This window comes from Ictalurus furcatus, chromosome 19 (assembly GCF_023375685.1).
Source record: "Ictalurus furcatus strain D&B chromosome 19, Billie_1.0, whole genome shotgun sequence".
In the NCBI taxonomy this organism is placed as follows: Eukaryota; Metazoa; Chordata; class Actinopteri; order Siluriformes; family Ictaluridae; genus Ictalurus; species Ictalurus furcatus.
The window spans coordinates 10,975,101-10,999,434 of NC_071273.1; the positions used below are offsets into that span (position 1 = coordinate 10,975,101).

The following is a 24,334-nucleotide window of genomic DNA, read 5'->3' on the forward strand; positions in this document are numbered from 1 at the left end:
ATGATTTTGTTTCCTACTAGAATGGGGAAAAAACAAGTAAGGGAACCTTACAGCTAGCAGTTTTGTACAAGTATAGTACATGTCTATATCATCACACACTCACCTCAACTGAGATGTCTGGCTCAGTAAAATTGATAATATTTAAACTTTTATTCATTTTTCTTCAGTAACACCTCTATCCTTTTCTATGCTGCAGTGGATCCTGTGGAACAATGAACACAGTGTGGGAGAATTCACCTCGGATGGGTTGCCAGTCCATCGCAGTGCACCAATCACAAGCTCATTCACATCTACACTCAATGTAGAGTAGACAATTCACCTAGCTACGTGGTTTTGGGAGGTGGGAGGAAACCAGAGAACCCGGAGGAAAATCAGGCACACGCAGGGGGAACATACAACTTCTTTAAACGTTGAGTGACACCTCCTATCTGAAGATACTTTTTTTCTTACATATTGTAATTATGGCACACAATAAAATAAAAACTGTGCAACTTCCACAGCTTTTAGAGATTGCACAGTATAGTAATATATTGTATAGCACGGACATTGAAGGGTTTCGTTCCTAAATGCAGTATATTATTATTATTATTATTATTATTATTATTATTATTATAATATTCAAAATCCCTTAAAGCAGCTTGCTTGATAAAGTGGAAAAAAACAGTACTTTGTTAAAATTATTTATACAGTGCTGTGAAAAAGTTTTTTTTTCCTTCTGTTTTTGTGTATATCTCATACTAAATAGTTTTAAATCTTCAAACGAAATACAACATAAAACAAAGGAATAACACACAATACAGTTTTTATCAGGATTCCTCCATTAGGAGGAAACCTATTATTATTGTTAGTATTCTTCATCTTCTTATTATTATTATTATTATTATTCTCCTTATCTCCCTAAGGTTCCCAATAACTCAAGATCTGAATGGTAAAAGTTTTTAAATTTGGCACACTGATACTACAGACCATGAGTAACTCACACCACAAATGTCCCACGAGCCCATAGGTGGTGCCACAGGCCATGCCCAAAGTCTACGTGATTTTCCCTCCGCCCCATAAGTCCAAAATGTCTGAAAATTGGTATACAGGTCTTATTTCACATGTGGAACAAAACATCCATTGGGACCAATAAAGTCTGCCCAATAGATTTTCCCCAACATTGAAAAGTTGTCAAAAACTACAAAAAACACTTCTTCTCATGAACTGTACGTCCAATTGTCTTGAACTGTGGCACATATATGTGGGATACATGTCTTTCTGTAGGGTGGTAAGCAATAAGGAATCAAATAAAAATTGGCTGAACTATTTACATATTGGTGCATAATCCTGTTGCGCTTGAGTTTCAAATTACAGACTGAAGACCGGACATTCTCTTTAGGATTTTCTGGTAGAGATCAGAATTCATGTTTCCATCAGTTATTGCAAGTTGCTCAGGCCCTGAAAGCATCCCCACACCATCACACTTTCACCACCATGCTTGACTGTAGGTATGATGTTCTTTTTGTGGAATTCTGTGTTTGGTTTACACCAGATGTAACAGGACCCCTGTCTTCCAAACAGTTCCACTTTCCACTCATCAGTCCACAGAACATTCTCCCAAAAGGTTTGAGGATCATCAAGGTGTGCTTTGGCAAAATTCAGACGAGCCTTAATGTTCTGAGTTAGCAGTGGTTTTCACCTCACCACACTTCGATGGATGCCATTTTTGCCCAGTGTCTTTCTGATAGTGGAGTCATGAACAGTGACCTTTATTGATGCAAGAGAGGACTGTAGGTCCTTTGATGTTGTCTTTGCCTCTTTTATGACTTCCTGGATGAGTAGTTGCTGTGCTCTTGAAGGAATTTTGGAAGGTCTGCCACTTCTGGGAAGGTTCACTACTGTGCTGTGAGTTTTTCCATTTGGAGATAATGACTCTCACTGTGGTTCTTTGGAGTCCCAGAGCCTTTGAAATAGCTTTGTAACCCTTCCCAGACTGATGTATTTCAATCACCTTCTTCCTCATCATTTCTGGAATTTCTTTCAACTTTGGCACAGTGTTGATTTGATTGAACAGGATTTGCAGTAATCAGGCCTGGTTGTGTCTAGTCCAGCTGAACCCCATTATGAATGCAGTTTCATAGATTTGCGTAATTAGTAACTACGGAGGCGAATACAGTTTCAGACAGGCCCAGTTGGCATCAGATAATGTTTTTGCTTGAATAAATAACATTATCCATGTGCAGAAGTTTAATAATTTTCCGATTTCAAAATGTGAAAAAAAAGTACCCAAGTCAGTCACACTCCAAATTATTCTGTTGTGCAAGATGAAAAAGACTTAACATGTAACCAAAAGAACAAGGATCATAAATTACCTAGACAAGTGAGGAAAAAGACACATCTAGACAGAAACGCACATACTCAGAAGATGAGTATTGACTTTCATATTTAGTTTTAGAGTTACTCAACTGATTCGAGAGTTTAAGTTGCTCAACTGATTCTTGGTTTTGATTTTATTTAATGTAAATATAATTTCTAGAGATGGAGTGTAATGTCCCATTGTTGTTGTAAAACACTGTCTGCTGAGCATGTACTTCATAAAACCACTTAAAGTCTTGTCTATGTTTAAAGCCCCATAACTAACACACACACACACACACACACACACACACACACACACACACACACACACCCTGTGTATGAACTTGCACAGACAGGCGCTTGCTGTGTGTGATGGTATCTCTCCCTCAGGGGGCAAAGGGGGTGGTTTGTGTGTCTCAATCAGCATGGAATGATGTTTAGTAATGAATGAAGTTATGTATAAGAACAATCTCTTCTCCAAAAGCTCCTGCTTTGATGCATGGTGTTTCCAGTGTGAGATCTTTTTATTGGTATTGCAATGGTTGGACTCTTCTGAGGGAGGACATAAATTTTATTATTTCTAATTGCAATATTTATATTTTATATCATGTAGTTTAAAATAATACATATTCGGATATACATACTATGCCCTCTGAGCATAATGCCCTCATTATGCATGCGGTGGGACACTTTTTATTACTTTTTTGTCATTTTTTCTGTTACACTTTTCTCCATCTTCTTACTTTTTAATTAATTGTCCGTAGTGTGTGAATGTGTGTGTGTGCGATTGGGACCTGTGATGGGTTGGCACCCCATCCAGGGTGTCTCCTGCCTTGTGCCCTGAGTCCCCTAGGATAGGCTCCAGGCTCAACTCGACCCTGTGTAGGATTAGCAGTACAGAAGATGGATGGATAGATATACTGTATACTGGCTTGGGGAGTAACTGAATACATGTAACGGCGATACATAATCAGAAAACAAAAAACCGGTAACTGTAATCCATTACAGTTATGTCAAAAAACAAAGTAATCAGATTACAGGTACATTTGGTAAAAAATGGGAATACTATCAGGATTACGATTTTTTTTTTACATTTAAAACCAAAGAAATTAAACTTTTGACATAACACAATATAGACAGTTGCTTGATTATAGTTCTGGTTCTCTCTTGCCAGTCGTGGCTCACATGAGCAACCATACATTTTGAACAAAGTTAATTTTGTAGAAATTAACACAATTTGTTCTCTGAAATGGTTTTGTTAGGGTGACCATACATCCTCTTTTTCCAGGACATGTCCTCTTTTTTTAGACCTTAAAAAGCGTCTGGCCGGGATTTCTAAATTCCAGATAATGTCAGGGATTCGGCTTTAACATCTCATGAGGGGTAAAAGCTGAGCTGTCCCAAGACCTTCGGAACCTTATTGTTGCAAAACATATTGATGGAATAGAATACAGACATATTTTAAAACTTCTGAATCCTCCAGTAAGCACCATGGGGGCCATTATCCACAAGTGAAAGCAACATCACTCCATCATCAACGGGACACACACAGGAGCTCCTCACAAGATTTCTGACCAGGGAGTCAGAAGAATAGTCAGAAGAGTAGCCCAAGAGCCAAGGACCACTCGGAAAGAGCTCCAGAAACACTTGGAGGCAACAGGTGCCATCATCACAGAGAAAACAATAGGAAATGCACTCCACTGCTCACGCTCATCTCGCAAGACTCCATTACTAAAGAAAAGGCATGTTGAAGCTCGTTTAAAGTTTACTACAACTCATTTGGACAAGCCTATGAAATACTGGGAGAGTGTAGTCTGGTCAAACGAGAGTAACTTGAACTTTTTGGCTGTCATACTACACACCAAGTTTGGAGAAGAAATGGTGAAGTTTGGAGGTGGAAGCATCATGGTGTGGGGCTGTTTTTCATCACGTGGTACTGCCAGACTTCATATAATTAAAGGAATGATGAATGGAGCCCTTTACCGGGAGATTCTTGAGAAGAATCTGCTGCCATCCACCAGGATGATGAAGATGAGACGTGGGTGGACCTTCCAGCAGGACAACGATCCAAAGCATACAGCAAAGGAAACTCTCAATTGGTTTCAGAGAAAAAAAAATCAAGGTGTTAGAATGGCCCAGTCAATCACCTGACTTGAATCCAATTGAACAAGATTTAAAGACAATGTGTTTAGAAGAATGGGCCAAAATCACACCTGAATTCTGCGGCCGATTAATTTCTTCATACTTAGCGTGTTCAATACTTTTTTCCTGTGTCATTCCACTTTATTACACATAACTTTATTTATGGACTTTAAAGCTGTGAATTCTTTATATTTCTGGATTTCTTGAGTTAATACTGATGTCTGGTGAAAATTTCATGTGAATAACCTCATTGGAAATATATTTACAGAAAGTAATGTTGACGCATTCAATACTTATTTCCCCCACTGTATAAGGTCTTTATTTATTTCATGTTATCACATTGCTGTGCATTAGGTACACTCGTGGCATCTGATATTTTATTTTATTCCATGGACATTCAAAAGAATGTAGGAAAAAATGTCAAACGTGAGCAGAGTGAAAACAATTTTATATATATATATACATATATGTGATGCTAATAATGTGTCTTTTTCAGTGAATTCAAGTTAAAATTAAAAATAGAGGAAAAAAGTTGTCTTCTTTTTGGAAAACCAGAATATGATCACCCTAGCGTTTGTGATGTAATGTTAACCTGCATCAAGGACAGTGAACATTTATTTATTTATTTATTTAACACATGTTTTTAAGCTCTAAAATATGCTCTAAATAAAAGTATTGTAGATCACATTGCTTTTCTCTTGACCTTACATGTGACCTTGAAGTAATCCCAAAATAATCAGATTACTTTACTTTCATATTGTGATACTTGGATTACGTTACTGATTACATTTTTATGAAGCGATTTATAACTGTAATGGAATACATTTTTAAATTAACCCTCCCAACTCTACTTGTATCTAATATCATTGCTGATCAGCAATAACATAAACCACTGACAGGTGAAGTGAATAACATTGATTATCTCATTATTACAATGGCACATTTCAAGGGGTGGGGTATATTTGGCAGCAAGTGAACAGTCAGTTCTCGAAATCGATTTTGTTGGAAGCAGGAAAACGGTTCAAATTCCTCATGGTTTGGCAAAAATAAATTTCAAAGCCCAAGACAATATATTACTTGATGAGATTTAAAAAAAAAAGCCTGCTGTTCCACAATCTCTCTGTAAATGTTCAGGCACAAGGTTGTGTCCAGGCAAGGCAGAGTATGCCTTGGACAGTCATCATCTGCAGGTGCTATGGATTTTAGAATCATTGTCCTTAGAGGGAGGACCAGTGACACAGAGGGAGCTCAAGTGCTCAAGAGGGTTGTAATTGGCTTGAGGGGTTTAAGCACATGATTTATTTCCTCTGCCAGTTTCAGTTCACTCTCAGAAAACCCTGCAATGTCCTTGACATTATTTTTATCATTTTTGTCCTCGGGGCAGAGTAGATGGCATGCTGCTGCTCCAGATATCGCTCCATCATGTCATAAATGGTGTTCCATTGAGTTGGGATGTCATGTGTTCATTTTTGAACAGATACTATATCTAGCATCTCTTGCTTGATTTTCAGAGCACGAGCTACTTTTGTGCTTTTATTGAAAAAATGTGACAAATTTTCTAACCTTCTCAGTAGATGACATATAAGTGCTACTGCCTTCTTAGTTGCAAGAGTAAGAATGTGTGCAAAGCATCCAATATGTGACATCTAGTCAGCTGCTTCTTTGATCGCGTACACCATGTTCTGTGCATTGCCTGTGGTAACCAGGATGGTGATGTTAGGTCTCTATAACTTACCTTCTGTCGCTACACTCATCACTGCATCAGCCAAATGACTACTTGCTGTTTCTGCATCACCTGCAACTGTGCACTATCAATACCCGGGTGATGACGGCGTAGATGATGTTAGATGAGTTGCCGTGAGCAAATGGCACTCGCATCAACCAATGTCTACAAACAACGACTGTTCTGTCAACATTTAATGACCATCGCTGTTGTAACTGATTGATTGCAAACCGAAAATGTTCTCAGACAGGAGACTTACTGTACAGTATATGATGCAGGGTGCGGCTCTATCAACGGCCTGTCTCTGCCGCTTGCCATTTTAAACTACAACACATCAACACGTACAGAACTGTGATGTCATCACCTGATTTACATACAGTACAGTTGATTGGACATCTATTCTCTGACCCACGTGAGATACAGGCAGAATGTATCTATTTACAGAGCCATGCAGGGGCATTAGTCGAGCTGTGTCGATTTATTTCACGCTTTGTTTTCTTCACCAAAACATACATTATAGATGCATCGCCAGTTTTTAGATGCAAATGCATGTCAAACAGTGGGTGACGTTTTTTTGTTTTTTTTTTACCATGTATGCATGAGACCTAATTTATCTGGAGTGTGAGAGCAGGGTCCCCAGTCCCCAGGATGGCAGGAAAAGACTTAAGCAGAAAATAATATCTATTAAAAAGGAACTGACAGTGCAGCAAAGCAGTTCTTTTTTGCTGTGTTCTAAATGTTTGATTTGTTTGAACCCGTCCGAGCTTCTTCTCACAGCTCTCCAGTTTAATTGCTTCTGAAAGCCTGGGAAATGTCAAAATGTCAGTCAATCACATATCAAAGTAACACCTACAAAACAGCAATGTATGAGAGAGCCAGCAAAACTAGCAGCTGCACCACTGTTCCATTCATGTTACTCATTCAAATTGAGGTATATATAGTTCTATAACTTTCTATGTATCGTGTGTTGATTATAGTGCTCAGTAACTGCAGCAACCAAGAAGCTGAGTTTGTAGTAGTCCGTGATGGTATTATATATCAGGTTTCAGTTTAAAACACATGAGCAGTTTTAGGCTTGGACTTATTTGGCTGGCTTCCTAAGCTTTTTGCTAAATTATTGACAGAATGTAAATCATTGACATTTTCCGCAAAACTACAGAAGTAGGCCTCACACACAAAGGTTAATATAATAACTTTTTAAAACTTTTTTTATTCTTTCACTCATTTTTAGTACCTGCTTTATCCTGGGAAGCAGTGCAGTGGGTCCAGAGGAAAACTGGGAGCAAGGACTGAAAACCCCATGGCGAGTGTGTGTGTGTGTGTGTGTGTGTGTTTGTGTGTGTGTGTGTGTCTGCACAGACAGTAACCTGAGCTCAGGATTGAACCAGACACCCTGGAGCTGTGAGGCAGCACCTCTACCTACGGCACCCTAAACTGTTTGTATAGTAATCAAATTATCTGCCAATAAATAGAGAATTTTATACACTCCATAGTGCAAGACTTTGTTTTAACCTATAGGCCTATTCTATAAAAATTGATGCTTCGTTGCATTGTTATGTACAAGGATTTGTGGTATTTTTGTGGTGGATGAACGCTTAAGGCTCTGGGTTACTGATCAGAAGGTTGGGGGTTCAAGCCCCAGCATTGCCAAGCTGTCACTGTTGGGCCCTTGAGTAAAGTCGGGTTCACACTGTACGGTTTTGGCCACGATTTGGTCGTGTTAGACAAATTTTGAGAATCCTAAAAGATTCCTATAATCTTAGGCCAAAATCTGTAGTCTTTGATCACTAGTTTGACATGTTCCCCGACTGCTGATTAACGGCCGTTGTGATCAAATTTTTCCTCCAATTAAATTCTGGCAGTATCAGAAGATTTGAGGCACAGTCCTGTAGTGTGGCTTCTCCTACTCCGTACGAATCTTCTTGCGTGTGTCTGTTTTTCGTGTCTTGACGATTTTTCATACAGTTCGACATTAATGACAACTGAGATCCTACAGTGTAACATGGCTTACAGTGGGGATCATGTTCGTACTGTCTGACAAGCAAAGGACCAGGGGCGGAGCAAAGGTTTTGTCTTTGTCAATGTCAAATTCCCTTTCAATGCAGAGCAGTGCTAACTTTGACAGCCAGGACTCACCCATGCTTGACCTCAAGTAACTTGTGGTGAGTTTCAGATGGCTAAAAGCCTAAAAGCATCCAATATGTGACATCTAGTCTAGCTGCTTCTTTGATCGCATACACCATGTTCTGTGCATTGCCTGTGGTAACCGGGATGGTGATGTTAGATCTCTCTAACTTCCACTCTGTCGTTACACTCATCACTGCATCAGCCAAATGACTACTTGTGTGGCTTTCAAAAAGCGGGCATGTTTGTAGAACATAGAGGTATCCATTTTCCAATCCAAAATGTAATGTACTGTTCCTGACTATGTTTACGTGGACAGCAGTATCTAATTATTGACCTTATTCTGAATAAGACAATATTCTGATTAAGGTGTTTACATGAGCTGCTTTCATGTTCCCGTTTTACATGTTATAGAACACAGATCGATTAACGCCTCACGTCATTACGTTCCCACGCCACGCAAATAACTTTTGGTTAGTTTCAGTCGGCTAAAAGTCCTCTCTGCCTATTACTGTTCTAAAGGGAAATGACGCATATGTAAACAAATTGCAACACACAATTTAGTATTAAATTGTAGTATTAAAAAGTAGTATTAAAAAATCGCAAAGTGTGCACTCGGCTTAAGGCCTTGAGTTGGGGCCTTAAGTCAGTGGTTTCCAAAGTGGGGGCCGCCAGGGGGCGCCCGGGGGGCCTCAACAATTTGGTGTGAAAAATGAATAAATAAATACATGATTTTCTCTTTCTCACTCTCAGAAAACCACGCGCGCGCGCACACACACACACACACACACACACACAATCAATTCCTAATGTAATGTAATGTAAAGATGTAAGATGTAATTATTAATAAAAAAAGGGGGGATATATTCAGAAGTCTGTATTTTTAATGTGTTTTAAAGACATCTTGCAAAAGGGGGGCCTCCGTCAAATGTTAATGCCTTTTGAGGGGCCTTTCCCTGGAAAAGTTTGGGAACCCCTGCCTTAAGTAACCCTTTCTAGTCCAGGGGTGCTGTATCATGATCCTCTGACCCTACAACGCACTTTTTTGGAGGCATGTATGAACCCTTTGGCTTTCCACAACATGACTGATCGGTGTCGGGGAGGACTTGTCGGAACGGACCGCGCGAGAGGTTTACGGTAGCCTGTACAGAAATGAGAATGGGTGGTTTATTTGATACTCAATGCCAGACACACACACACACACACACACACACACATATCAATGCCACACACACACACACACGCACACACGGAGCTCGGAAAGCAGCTGCGTAATGACGCGCAGTCACTTGTTCTCTTGGAGGAAGACTCGCGAGGTGAATAGGACTCTAAAACATTACCTGGACAAATAAAACCAGTCAGGTATGTAGAAATATAGTCTATGAACCTGCATTTAATCCTTCTTGCATATTTATCTGGGGTAATTTAGCTCCTGGGGTAATTCGAGCAGTTCATTTCTGCTAATTTCTGCCGCCTGATGCGCAGAATTTCAACAGCCGCACGGTTCAGACTAATATCTGCTGAGCAATGCCTCACTACACACCATCACTGCACCAGAGCTGTCTGCTTCCCAAACATTCATAGAACTATGCAGTTTTGAATGTATTTAGAAGTATTTAGTGCGACAGTGTGCGGTTTGGGACGGGGCCAATGTGTAGGAACGTGAACGAGAGTTTGATCATTTTATCTTTATTCCATAAAGGAATAAAAACTGTGAAATCCTGGGGATGGATCAGATCTTGTAGGCTACAGTTGTAACTCTTCACCACACAAAACAAATGTGAAGGGAAATGTTTATACTTAGTGTCAGAGTGTCAAAATCAGGGTCAAAGCATACAGAACATACAGTGCTTCATATTTCCACAAGGACTGCATTGTTTATTTATTTATCTATTGTCCAAACAAGCCACCAAACAAGCCAGGGAGATATATATATATATATATATATATATATATATATATATATATATATATATATATAAATTATGCTGTAAGCCACCCAACTGTATATAAAAAAGGAATTTGAAAATGTCATACTTTGTCACATTTATTTTGACATTTAATATTAATCCACCAAACATGTTTTGGAGGTTCGTGGTAAAAAAAAGAAAGAAGAAAATGCTATCAAGTTAAATATTTTGAATATAGGCACATTCAACTAATATTTCTCTTTATTAAATAGTTTTGAAACAAATGTTAGATGATTTGTAGATATTTTTACTCAGTTCAAGCTTGAAACAAACATATCCGCTAATACAAGACCATTTAAAACTTGGAATTCTAGTAAATATGTCTAGAAATAGGCTTAATGGTCTTATATGTGTTACATAATACTCTCATAATGAGAAATATTACCTAACTTTTCCTTTATTCAATATATCTTTATTTGTTAAGATGTCTTTTTTTCAGTGTACTGATCTGAACTGATCTGTTCTCCTTTTAGGAGTTCTTTAAAAAAAAAAAAGTTAGCCTTGTTCATATTTCGTATTATTATTATTATTATTTTTTATCTAATAGGCTTCAGTTCATATTTATTGCTGCTTTCAAGTCCAACTCGGACGTTTGTGCCTGAGTTTGAAGGTGGTCGTTACGATGTGGTGTGTGTTCAAGTGGATGACATGAGGGAAAAAAAAATTAGGCAGTGTGAGAAATCGTCTTTGGTTTTATTTATTTAAGTTTGTATTATCAATGACGAGAAGTTTATTCTGCCATACTGAAAGAAAATAAAGAACTGAACAGTTAACATAAATAATTACTGCTTAAGTCTTACTGTCTACTGTAGACGTCATTCGTGTTGTGGGATGCCATTACTTTTTGTTGTGAAAGCTCATAGCAAAGTTGTAAGAACGACATTGTGCTGGCGTTCATGTGCGTTCGTCTTGTATTTCCAATATTTCAAACGGGACCTGAAGGCAGCATGAGCATATTTAAGCAGTTTACACTTTAAAGCTGCCATTATGGTGTACAACATGTTTTTCTACACTTCTGTTAATTCAATTTGTTTCCTCTCATTTTTTGAAATTTGATTTTGATCAATTGAGTTTGGTCGTCTTCAATATTTGAGCATCAGTCTTTTTCATTTCTTCACGCAAAAGACTATTTATTAGTGATAAACTTTGGTATTGATACCAAACAGATAGCTGCTTCTGTATAACTCTGCAGCTTTTTCTTCATTTCTTTATAGAAACCCAGTCATCTGGCTACTGGTTGAATTTTCAAGCCACAACTAGTGCAACCTTCCAAGTTCCTGCTTCAGACAGTTAAAAGCTTCTCGAGAGCAATCTGTGGGTCCTTAGTTAAAGACTTTAACCCACAACTTCTCTGTTCTGTGCTTTCTTTGGATTGTGCAACACAACTCACTTTGGATGAAAGTTTCTACCAAATGAATGTAAAATTGGTTAAACAAAACAAACAAAACATTATATATGCCGGTTGGATCGGCAACCCATTATAAATCTTGTTCACTGACTTTATGGTCTAATTTTAGTTTCTCAGGCAACATTTCTGGTGCTGAATTGTGCTGTTTTTGTTCTTGGTGTATGATTTTGTAGATAGAAAGATAGAGAGTGCAGGAGGAGTAAGAGAGAGCAGATGCCATGCTGCTGTCATCGCTGTTCTGGTTTTCTCTTGTGGTGCCACTGGGCCAAGCTCTGGAGTTTCGATACCACAACACGGCTCAGGTGGAGCAATATCTACACGAAATCAGCAAAAACTACTCCAGCATCACACACCTGCACAGCATCGGCCTGTCTGTTGAAGGTAAGTTCTCAATCATTCACTCACTTTCAGTATCCGTTTTATTCTGCTCAGACTATTCCCTGAACGCTGCATGAAGTGGGAACGCATCCTGGATTTACGGCTGGGTAGTATAGTGTACATATTCAAAAATGATAGACAATTGGAACTAAATAAATTTTATTGGAATATTATAAATATATAATAAACAGGAATATTTCATTATTAAAAAAAAATCAAACTTATTATGAGAATCGAATCAAAACAGGACTGCAGAACTTTGTATATATATATATATATATATATATATATATATATATGTGTGTGTGTGTGTGTGTGTGTGTGTGTGTGTGTATAAATATATATGTATGTATATATATATATATATATATATATATATATATATATATATATATATATATACACACAAAACAAATGTGAAGGGAAAATGTTTATACTTAGTGTCAGAGTGTCAAAATCAGGGTCAGAGCATACAGAACATACAGTGCTTCATATTTCCACAAGGACTGCATTGTTTATTTATTTATTTATTTATTGTCCAAACAAGCGAGGGATAGAGGCTTATACCTTAAAGCATAATTTATATATAAATTATGCTGTAAGCCACCCAACTGTATATAAAAAAGGAATTTGTCATACTTTGTCACATTTATTTTGACATTTAATATTAATCCACCAAACGTGTTTTGGAGGTTTGTGGTAAAAAAAAAAAGAAGAAGAAAAAGCTATCAAGTTAAATAATTTGAACATAGGCACATTCAACTAATATTGCTCTTTATTAAATAGTTTTGAAACAAATGTATATATATATATATATATATATATATATATATACACATTTAGTAGCCAAATTCCCAGTTGTTTATGCACAGATGCAGTGTTTGGACTATCGGTTGCTTGTTATTGGATTTCTCCAAATTTATTTGTGACCAGTTTCTCCCGGGAGCAAAGGCATTTATATTCTCATAGAACATCATGGTGATCTTGATGATGGTTCAGGCATCTGGAAGTCCAAGAAAGCATAACTCAGAAACCCTGGACACTGGTAGAACTCTACATACTGTATTTGAAAGACTAGTGAGAAGGAAAAGGTGTTGTCAGCATGCTTTTCCATCTTTTAGTGGAAGCTTCTTTTTGCTTATATAGCTCAGCTTGATGTGAGATATGGTGTATGTATGGGGAATGTTCAGTCCGGTTCATGTGAGCGAGCTCTGATGCTGGATGTTTTGTGTTGTGCCAACAGTGGGATCATGACATTTGGAGAAATCTGATTGTCTTTGATTTACCTCGATTTAGCCTATTGGCAAGAACTAAGAGAACTTTGTTTGAGGAGAATTTTCACAGCTATATGACAAAGCGTCATAGATATTGCTCTCTCTGTCTCACACTTTTTAGTGTATCACCTCTCCCTGTCTCTCCCTCACATCTCTTTTACTTGCTCTTTCTTCTTCCCTTTCTTTTTGCGCCTCTATTATTCGATCTCTATGTTTGTGAGTCTCTTTCTCACCCTTGCTTTCTCACTTGCTCAGTGTCTATTTTTCTTTCTATAACTCCCAATTCTCTCCCTCATCTATATTCTCTCTCTCTCTCTCTCTCTCTCTCTCTCTCTCTCTCCCTTGAATATGTGACAACATGCCATACTGCATACCGGAACTCCATGTGGGATTTTCCTTCCTGTGGTTTTTCAGCTACAGCTGCAAATGTGTCTGAAATCCCGACGGATCCCTATAATTGCATTTTTATAACTGATCCAAGGGTTTCCTTCTGTCTTTTTTTTAAATGTCATAGTTCTTGGCTTGCTTGCTCATTGCTCAGGATATACTGTATATTTTACGATAATCACTTCTGTGCATTTCGGTCATTCATTCATTCACCTCGATTAACCACTTTATATCTTGTTCATGGTTTTGGAGGATCTGGAGTCTATTCTGGAAACACTGGGTGTGAGAGGGGAATACACACTAGATAGGACAGTAGTCCACTGCAGTGCACCATACACATACATATTTGGTAAATGTGCAGTTTAGCATAGTGTAATCAGAGAACCGAGAGGAAACATGAGGAAAACATGTAAAGCTCTGCACAGACATTAACTTAAGCTCAGGATTGAACCCAGTTCACTTGAGATGTTAGTCATCACTTCACTGTGCCACCATGTCCCTGGATTCTGTTTATTCTCCTTGAAATTCTTATAGTACAAAGTGCTTGTTGTTGGCTATTTGGTTCAGATAGTTGACTGACTAAAATGTCTATACATGAACTGTTTATTTTCCTACACAGAGCAGGCCTTAATGTAACAGCACATTTATTTTGCTTTCCACTTTATGTGCAAAAAATACAGCAGATGCAAATATTAACAAATATAACCAAATCATAAACTGCTTGGAGATATTATTGGATCTGTTTCTCCTGTCTTATTCAATAGTAGCACCACAGATAATGCTGTTAAGCTTAGGTCTGCGTACATTAAAAGCCTACAATTAAGGAGCCTTTTTTTCCTCTGAGCGAACTTATCTTATTTTACATTACTGATGTGCAACTGGTTTATGCATATAGTTTAATGCTGTATGTTGATGATTTACAGCACATGATTATACTATAGCTATATATTACAGTGGGGGAAATAAGTATTGAACATGTCAACATTTTTTTCAGTAAATATATTTCCAATGAGGCTATTCACATGAAATTTTCACCAGACATCAGTATTAACTCAAGAAATGTGGAAATATAAAGAATTCACAACATTAAAGTCCATAAATAAAGTTGAAAAAAAGATGTTTACACTGACAGCAGCCATAGCCACATCTAAACCTAATTATTGATTTTAAATTGTACAAGCAAAAATTCGCTTGCGGAGACGATTACGCCTCCGTCTGACGGTGACTGAGGTCTTGTTGGGCTCAAAAGAAAACATTAACATAAACAGTAAAATGTACCAATTAATTTTTGCTATCTCTTTGGCTATTTAGCTAATGCTAGCGCCATCGCATTATGTGCGTTTGACGTAATTTGCCATCAACCGGGAAACAGCATATAATTCCGGTTAGTACAGTACTGAAAGTGTGCCATTTGAGACGATACTACCCTTGTGAAATTCACACACTAGATGGCAGAGTGTATAGTGCATAGTGTAAGTATATAGCGTATAGTATGTCATTTGGGACACTATAATTGTCTTGATACATGCTACAAATCCTTCTAGAAATAATCAAATTAAAAGAAAGAAAATACATTCAATGATACCTTTATTTTTGTTATTTAATGGAAAATTGAAATAATGTAATGGAATTTCATTTATTGTTTATTATTTATTGGATATTGTCATACCCAGCCCTTCAGGGTGAATAGATCATATTGTATATATTACTGTATATTTATAGCACAGAGATAATGTTCAGGTCATTTTAACCCGAGACACAAGGTGAAATAAAATAGTTAAAGATAGTGTAGTGTTTGGGATAAAAAATTTTGAGTACTGTTTGCGATATATTGACAAATGTTACAGTTCTTTTGCTCCAAATCCTAACAATATGGCATTCATTCATTTTTTGTGCACTTCCCCTAGTGAAACATGACAAGAAATGTAACCTTCAGAGCTAGCACAAGCACATTGGCACACTCTTACGACTAGAGTCTGGGAATGCTTAAGACCTCTATAAAGGATATGGACAGTAGTCAGAACCATGGGCAGAGTTCATAGTGGACCGGGGGAGCCTGACCCCGACCCCCAAGCAGCAGTGGCAGTAATAGTTGTGTAAATGAATTGCAAACTAGTTATATTTTCTGTACAAAACTTTCAAAGCCACAGCATAAGTAAATGTGTTAATAAACAATAAAAAGATGGTTTCTAATGTCTCGCTAGGTCTCCCTTGCATACCCACATGTCTCCAGGGATGGATGCTCACGGAAGAGCTGGTGAACGTTCAGCAGTAAAATCCCACAGCAAAATCCAAAGCCTTGGCTAACTAGACAATTATATTTACTGTAATTTTAAGAATCTTCACTATTAAATTTTGGTCTTAACTAGCTAGTTAGCTATACTACACTGTTAATTTTTTAACATGCCCTGTTAAAACATTTTTTTTGGTCTTGTTTTTGTATTAACGTATCACGACAGTTCATTCAGCCAATTATAGATGAACTTCAATTGGTATAGCTATGACATTAGGCATTTTTAAACAGCCACTCCACATCTACACAGGATATAAAAAAGGCATCTGCTTGTAAATTAGATAGGCCCTTAGTTATTTAATTTTATCCTCAGTAACAAACATTATTGTTGCAGCTCTCTCTCGCTCTCTCTCGCTCTGCCTATCTCTCTCTCTCGCTCTTTTCTCTCGCTCTCTTTCTTCGTCTTTCTGCTTCTCTCTCCCTTTATTCCATGTGTTATCTAACAAGGTACTCTAGATGCTTTGGACAGGCACTGAACAGTAAATTGAAACTGAAAACACTATGAACTTGCATTTTGTCCAATTAGCCTCACTCCGGGGCTCAAATGTCAAACTCCGCTCATGGTTAGAACCTACTTACTGTACAGGCTGAGCAAGCTGAGGTCAGAAATAACATCAGTGGCCTAAATAGAGTTTTCAAGCTTCCTGGAAAGCCTGTGGGTTTTACATTTATTCATCCAGTTGGAGGTTCATCCAAAACCACTTACACTAACCAAAATTACATCCGCAGTCTCTCTGGAGCAGCGGGACGTTAGTGTTTTGCTACGGCAGTATGAATCAGCTGGGGTCAAATCCAGGGACTTACAGGATAAAAATTCATGGGTCAAAATCAAGTCATCAGACGTCCATCACCATATCCTTTCAGTTATGATAAACGTGAGAAAACTGAATAATCATATTTGGAGTTATGGGAAACTTGTGTGTCTCGATGTCCTCTATGTAAGGTGTTGGCTAGGACTGCTACCCAACTTGCAGCAAACCAGATCTTAGTTTGGCTTGCTTTGGTCAGCAAAAGCTAGTGGGTTTATTGGATGTTCAACTGAAGGAATATACAGTAAAGTTTGGTATTATACAGTACATTTGTAGTGACGTTGCACAGTTAAAAAATGGAGTGAAAAGTTTTACTCAAGTTTTATTCTTGTGACATGCATTTAAGCTGCATTTGATGATCCTAAAACATCATATAGAAAACGATCTATAGAAATAACCTAGGGTAACCTAGGAGACGATTTTGAAGTATTGAAATATTGGTGGGCGCAGTTACAGTGGGTACACTCGTCTTTCAATGTAAAATTTCATTGTATTTAGTCACTATCATTATCAAAAGCTGATTGCTGTTTTGACACATGCCTCTGCCTGTCATGTCCTGTGTAGCTTTAGAGAAACAACAGCACATTCACTGGCAGTGCGTAAGCGGTCAGTGTGGAGTACATTGCGGTATCTTTATGCAATTTTTATGACACTGAAGGTCGCAAAATACTAGCTTGGCAGTGCTAGGATTCAGTTATAGTGTTAGAATAGTGTTAAGAGACTTGTTAAGAGAATGACTATCAGCTTGTATATATGAAGTAGAAACACTATATCAAAATAGCATCATTTTGTAACTTGTGTAAACTAGACTAATGGTAAATGGTCTGCACTTATATAGTGCTTTTTTAATCAGTTAGTGGTTCCAAAGTGCTTTATACTGGTTCTCATTCACAAACACATTCACACCAATGGTAGCAGAGCTACCATGCAAGGTGCTAACTTGCCATCAGGAGCAACTCTGGGTTCAGTATCTTGCCCAAGCACACTTCGGCATGTGGATTCATGTGGGCCAGGAATCGAATCACCAACCCTACAATTAGTGGACAACCCGCTCTACCACCTGAGTCACAGCCACCCACAAGGGCATAACTGTTTCATATTTACTTATCAGGGCATATTGTAATAATAAGTTACTATTTCTATACTTAATTACTATCTGCTTAATTAACACACAAACTATTAGCTTACAAATGTTCTGATTAGAATTGTTTACAAAAACCTCAGAAGACGTCACATGTAACTTGACCCGACTTCTCTGCTTTGCAATTTGTACACAACTTATGGTTGGGAAATTGACGTGTAATTCCACCGTCCATTCTTTGTAACATGGTCACTGAGAGACAGAAGTCATGTTTAATTGTTCTTTTGTTTTCCATAAAATATCTCTGAGGACGTGTTGGACAGGGTGTACAATTCTCAGCATCCACTACAGCCAAGTGAAAGTGAAATTGCGTGTGGAGATCTAGAGCAAAACCTCTCTTGTTCAATCCAAAACCTCTGTTGTTCGATATTCTGTGTCATCATTCAGTCTAACTGACAAAATAGCAATGTGGGTGTCTGTGCAGTTCTGAATCTCAAGCTTAGAGACTAGATGCAAGTGCTTTGTGTGTTTGCCTTCACCTCCAGGGTTGGGGGTACGATTTATACCTCCGCCCTGTGTGAGCGGAGCTTGCATGTTCTTCGTATGCCTCGGGGGTTTCCTCCGGGTTATCTGGTTTCCTTCCCTAGTCCAAAGACATGCATTGTAGGCTGATTGGCATCTCTAAATTGTCTGTAGTGTGTGAATCTGTGTGTGTGTGTGTGATTGTGCACTGTGATGGATTGGCACCCCATCCAGGGTGTCCCCTGCCCTGTGCTCTGAGTCCCGTGGGATAGGCTCCAGGCTCCCTGCGACTCTGTGTAGGATAAGTGCTACAGAAAATGGATGGATAGAACATATAGCAATTATATTAAACACAAGGTTTTTTTGTTTGTTTGTTTGTTTGTTTTAAATAAATTTTGCGATATACCCCAGGAAAGTGTCAAGAAACTTAAAATATAACAGCCCTCTTCTGTACAATAAAAATATAGCATTTGTCCCTAAACAGAGTTCTCAGCATTACATTTAGTTTTTATGTATCTCAAGTGTTGAAATAACAGTTTGTCCTCCAGGTAATGGTTTTGCATTGTTGTTCTCACCATGTTTGGCACAGGTAGAGGCCGATGATATAATTCTGCTGCCTCTTCACTCGAGCATTCAGAGGATGTACAAAGCCTTGCTTCAGAGATGCTTCTCCTTGTTTCTGTGTCCCCCTGAAAGACAGCTTTGATCTGACCTGTATTATCATGGTTGGACTGGAATGATAAATGCACTCTTCTCATTTGTAATTTGAAAGTGATATCAGTTCCACTCTGATTGAAATAGCCATTCAGGCTCAAAAAGGGTTGTGTACACAAACCACAGAGGAGCACAGTGCATCTCATTTAGTGAAAAAAAAAAAGTATGAAAAGCCAGACTCACTGTGGACTGACTATGGGAAAAATTATTCATGATGATGTAACTTCTACACTGAACCTCAAATCTTTCCTTGGTTTGAGTGTTGTGTAAAACTCCTCAGTTGCCTCTAATATTAAACAGCTGCATTTCATTATTCTATGTAAATCTCATGGTATAAATCATGGTAAAAATTTCACTTTTGTCATGAAAACTTTTTTGTATATGACATTTATGTCTTTTTTTTTTCTTCCAGGATAATAGGTTGTATAATGCATTGTGGACATCGAATGTTTCTATTCCTAGATTACAAGGTTATAGACGCATTGGTATATCTGTGGTGCCAGTACATGGCATTTTGAGACCCGTTGGATCAGGTTGCTTTCCTGGCTCAACACAAAACCAGTATTGAGGGAACAGGGGACTCTGCCAGGCACCCCCACCTCCTTGTCCTTTTTTCCCCTCTTGCTCTCTTACTAGCTTTCTTTTTTTCTGTCCTTCTTTTTTTAATGTTCATTACTTTGGATGCTAATACTGCCACACTCAGTCTCTCAGCCTTTGGGTGGTCCGCTGTGTGTGAAAAACTAAAGACTACTTTAAACAAACACAGGGAGACGTCTGTCTCATGAGTCCGCAGTTTAGCTGATTTAAGCTGATTAAACCTTGGGTGACCTTCTAATTCCAGCCAGTAAGGCTTTTCAACTGGCAGCTCATTTGATACTTGATTTCAGTGTGTTTTAGAACTTCAGAGGAAGCTTCATTTGCTGAAAGTTCTGGGTCTGTCTCTGTCACTGGCTGTGTGTAGGTCGTTTGTCTTGATCTGGCCATGTTTTCCTTTAAAGTTTGAACAGATTGTCCAGCTTCCAAGATTAACCTCCAGTGTAACCTCAGTTCAGTTCACAGGGAAGGTGAGCTTCAAGGAGACCTGGGACATCTGCACCTAATCCAGAAGCCAACTAGAGTGACCTGCTTTGTTCAGTGACCTGACAGGCTCCCAGCCTGCAGCATTACAGCCAGGTTACTAGTACTTAAAGATCAGAATGATAAACCAGTAATCAGTGGATGTCCAGAACTAGAACTACTAGTTTGTAGTGCTTTCCAGAGCTAATCAGAAATTATATAAGCACTACAACTACCAACATCCGAAACATGGCACACTCAGCAACCAACCACTATGACAGTAAATGAACAAGTTACATTAATGTGGGATATGCTCATAATCACGGATCGAAAACACACCACCAATAGGCCTGACATTATCATCTGAGATACAAGAGAAAAATGTGTATGTCAAATTTTCAAGGATAAGAAACTGGGGATTGAGGTCAGCTAAATAGGAGAGGACACCCTAGAGGACACCCTAGATGGGGTGCCAACCAGAACAGAGCACAACTGCACACACCCATTCATACACTACAGACAATTTGGAAATTTCAGTCAGCCTACAACTTATGTCTTTGGACTGGCGGAGGGAACCAGAGTACCTGGAGGAAACCCCCTAGGCACAGGGTGAACATGCAAGCTCCGCACACACAGGGCGGAGGTGGAAATCGTACCCCCAACCCTGGAGGTGTGAGGCAAACATGCAAAGCAATTGCATCTAGTCTGTAAGCTTGAGATTCAGAATTGTATAGACACCCGCATTACTATTTTGTCTGCGGTACCTAGAGGAAACCACTGAAGCACAGGGAAAATATGCAAACTCAGTGCACACAGGGTGGAGGTGGGATTCACACCCCAAACCCCAGGGTGCGAGGCAAATGTGATAACCAATTATCCACAGTGCCCTCTATCTATCGATCTATCTATCTATCTCAGTGGTGGCTTGGTGGTTAATGCTCTGGTTACTGAAGGTCGGGGGTTCAAGCCCCAGCACTGCCAGGCTGCCACTGTTGGGCCCTTGAGCAAGGCCCTTAACCCTCTCTGCTCCAGGGGCACTGTATCATGGCTGACACCGTGCTCTGACCCTAGCTTCCTAATAGGTTTGGGTATTTGAGGGAAAGAATTTCACTGTGCATATGTATATGTGATCAATAAAGATTCATTATCTATCTATCTATCTATCTATCTATCTATCTATCCATACATCTATCCATCCATCTATCCATCCATCCATCCATCTATCTATCTACCTACCTACCTACATACCTACCTATCTATAGCCAGTGGCCTGGAGTATAGTGGTTCAGTTGTGCTTCATGTACTGTAGTTTGGTTTTATCCTGAGCCTGATTTTTTGGGTGGAGTTTCACATGTTTCCAGGCCATTTGACTTTTCGCATGTTCACCTATGGGTACCTGAGTTCCCTCCTATTTCCCAAAAACATTTCACTAGGTAGAGTCCACTCTAAGCTGCCACTATATAAATATATATGAATATGTGAGAAGGTAATACCATTTGAAGACGGTATTATCTTCTGAAGATGGTTGTTCTGTATTCCTACCTTGCACCCAGTGTTCCTGACCAGGTTAAAGCAGTTACTGTAAATGAGTGAATGAATCAATGAAATGGTGCCATTGCCCTTGAATGTTTCACCAAGATAGATGCAAAAGTAAGACATGTAACCCCAAATTAAATGTAATATATGCCCAATTATTTATGAGCTAATGAGAAGCATTTTAATTAGAGGAAATGTATGTAGCTCCAGGGTCTGGGGTTCAGTCTTGAGTGCTGTTTAATCCGTGTCTGTGCAGAGTTTTACATGTTCATTCCCTATCCGCATGGGCTTTCTTGTTTTCCTCCCACATCCTAAAACATGCCCTATAGGTGGATTGGCTAATTTCCCATAGGAGTGGCATGAGTGCAAGTGATGTATTTGGTTCCCGTCCAAGGTGTTCTCTGGCTTTGTGAGGAGTGATTTTAGGATTCACTGTAACACTGAATTAAACATTTATAGCCAGTGTGCATGGTCACTTTCTTTTAAACTTCATAAATTCCATATGAAGCAGTTTAATGTATAAAACACAACATGACCTCTGTGAGACCTCTCCACAGAGCAGAAGAGTTTCTGTTCACTACTTAGTAATGTTCTGTCCAGGCTATCTCTTATACATGTACAGTTATAAACTTAACCATAAAATATCCAATGTATAACTCCATCTCGATGACAGTTTCTATTAGAAACTGCACCTCACATAAAAATGTCATGTTAAATGCATTATTTGTGCTTTGGAACATCTGGTAAACATTTTATGTCTGGGTTGGAGCGTGGAGAGTTAATGAATAGGCTTCCTGAATCAGTTCGTCTTGTGAATTTCTAACATGCTCTGACTTGCTGTGTGAATATGAGTGTTGAGTGACATGACGTATAGAAAGAAGAACTGAGGCTAAGAGAGTGGAGAGAGAGAGAGAGAGAGAGAGAGAGAGGGGAGAGAGAGAGAGAGAGAGAGAGAGAGAGAGAGAGAATTAGAACGAACGAATGAATGAATGAATGAATGAATGAATGAATTGATGTGACACTGGGTTGCCAGGTGCTTGTGGGGATTTTACTGCTAGATGACAGGCATTTGTTTTGTTTTGCAGGAAGAGAGCTTTGGGTGCTAATACTGGGTCAACATCCTAGAAAGCATCATGTTGGCATTCCTGAATTCAAATACGTTGGCAACATGCATGGTAATGAGGTGAGACACACACTCACACAGATACCCTCTAGTCAAACCTCTCGGTTTATATTCATTACTCTTGGAAACCATTGTGGCCAATTTTATGCAGTAGCAAATAAAGTGCTCTTTTTATATAACAAAGGCGTAAAAACATTCAGAGAAACGCCCTCGTTTGCCCAAAGCAAACGGAGCCATTCTTCCATGTCCATCTTCTTTACAGGGATGCCACATTTGCACTGGGTGGGGGTATGTCTGCAGGCTTTAAATGAGTGTGTATTTTGTTTGGGGTCCGTTTCATATGAGAAGATGAGCGTTATAATCAGCTGGAGACATCCAGAAGCTCAGATAGGAGCGGTGAAGTGCGACACTTACCAGAGAACAAGGGGAAGGGTGTGTGTGTGTGTGTGAGAGTCAGACCGTGACTTTGTTTTTCAGCATATTTAATATCTTTGTATGTGTGTTTGGTGTTTCTGGGTGTCTATCCTTTAGTGTTATTGTCCCTATTCAGTGTGATTGTAGGCATAATACTAAATATCCACATCAACAGTGTTTTTTCAGTTTCCTATTTTTTTGGAACATTGCCAACTTTACAGTGTATAGCCATTTTAGATGAAGTGCATATTTTCTAAAGCAATAAACACACAACATATTATTTAAGCAACATCCACACCATCTGGACCAAATTCCAAATTCCATCTGAGAAGATGCTTTGGCTTGAATTTTTTGAAACAATGAAACGAAAAAAAGAGAGATATAGCAATGTGTCAGTGTGGAATAGCTGAAGAAGTCACTGATGTACAGTGAGGGGAAATAAATATTCAGACACTTTATTCATGGAGCTCATTTTGTGCACAGGAGCATTGTCATGCTGGAGCATTTTTGGGCCCCTTAGTTTCGGTAACGGGAAACTGTAATGCTACAGCATGCAAAGACATCCTATAGTATTGCGTGCTTCCAATTTTGTGGAAAGAGTTTGAGGAAGGACCACATATGGGTGTGATAGTCAGGTGACCACATACTTTTGGCCTTATAGTGTATTATTCATTGTTTATAAGTATAAACAAACACACATTTAAAAATGAAACTGATGGGGAAAACGTATTCAGACACTATATTAAAAATAATCTATATATGTAAAGGTTGCATAAAAAGAACTGGATATCCATCCATCCATTTTCTATGCCGCTTAACCTAGTCACGGGGAACCTGAAGCCTATCCCAGGGAGCATCGGGTACAAGGTGGGGTACACCCTGTACAGGGTGCCAATCTATCACAGGGCACATTCACACACCCATTTATTCACTACGAACACTTTGGAAATGCCAATCAGCCTACCATGCATGTCTTTGGACTGGGGGAGGAAACCGCAGTACCTGGAGAAAACCCCCACAGCACAGGGAGAACATGCAAACTC

General features: G+C 38.8%; 1 protein-coding gene across 2 annotated transcripts in view; it reads left to right on the forward strand.

Annotated features, from left to right (window-relative positions):
- The first annotated feature begins 9,102 nt into the window (after positions 1–9,102).
- Positions 9,103–24,334, forward strand: part of cpm (carboxypeptidase M) — a 41,687-nt gene continuing 26,455 nt past the window's right edge. Inside the window, exons 1-3 of one of the 2 annotated variants that reach the window (XM_053650447.1) lie at positions 9,103–9,688; positions 11,878–12,085; positions 22,840–22,937. In XM_053650447.1, the coding sequence (XP_053506422.1) occupies positions 11,923–12,085; positions 22,840–22,937 (261 nt within the window). In that variant the 5' untranslated portion in view covers positions 9,103–9,688; positions 11,878–11,922. Of the gene's footprint in view, positions 9,689–11,877; positions 12,086–22,839; positions 22,938–24,334 lie in introns of those variants that run through there. The other variant, XM_053650448.1, reaches the window with a different exon arrangement.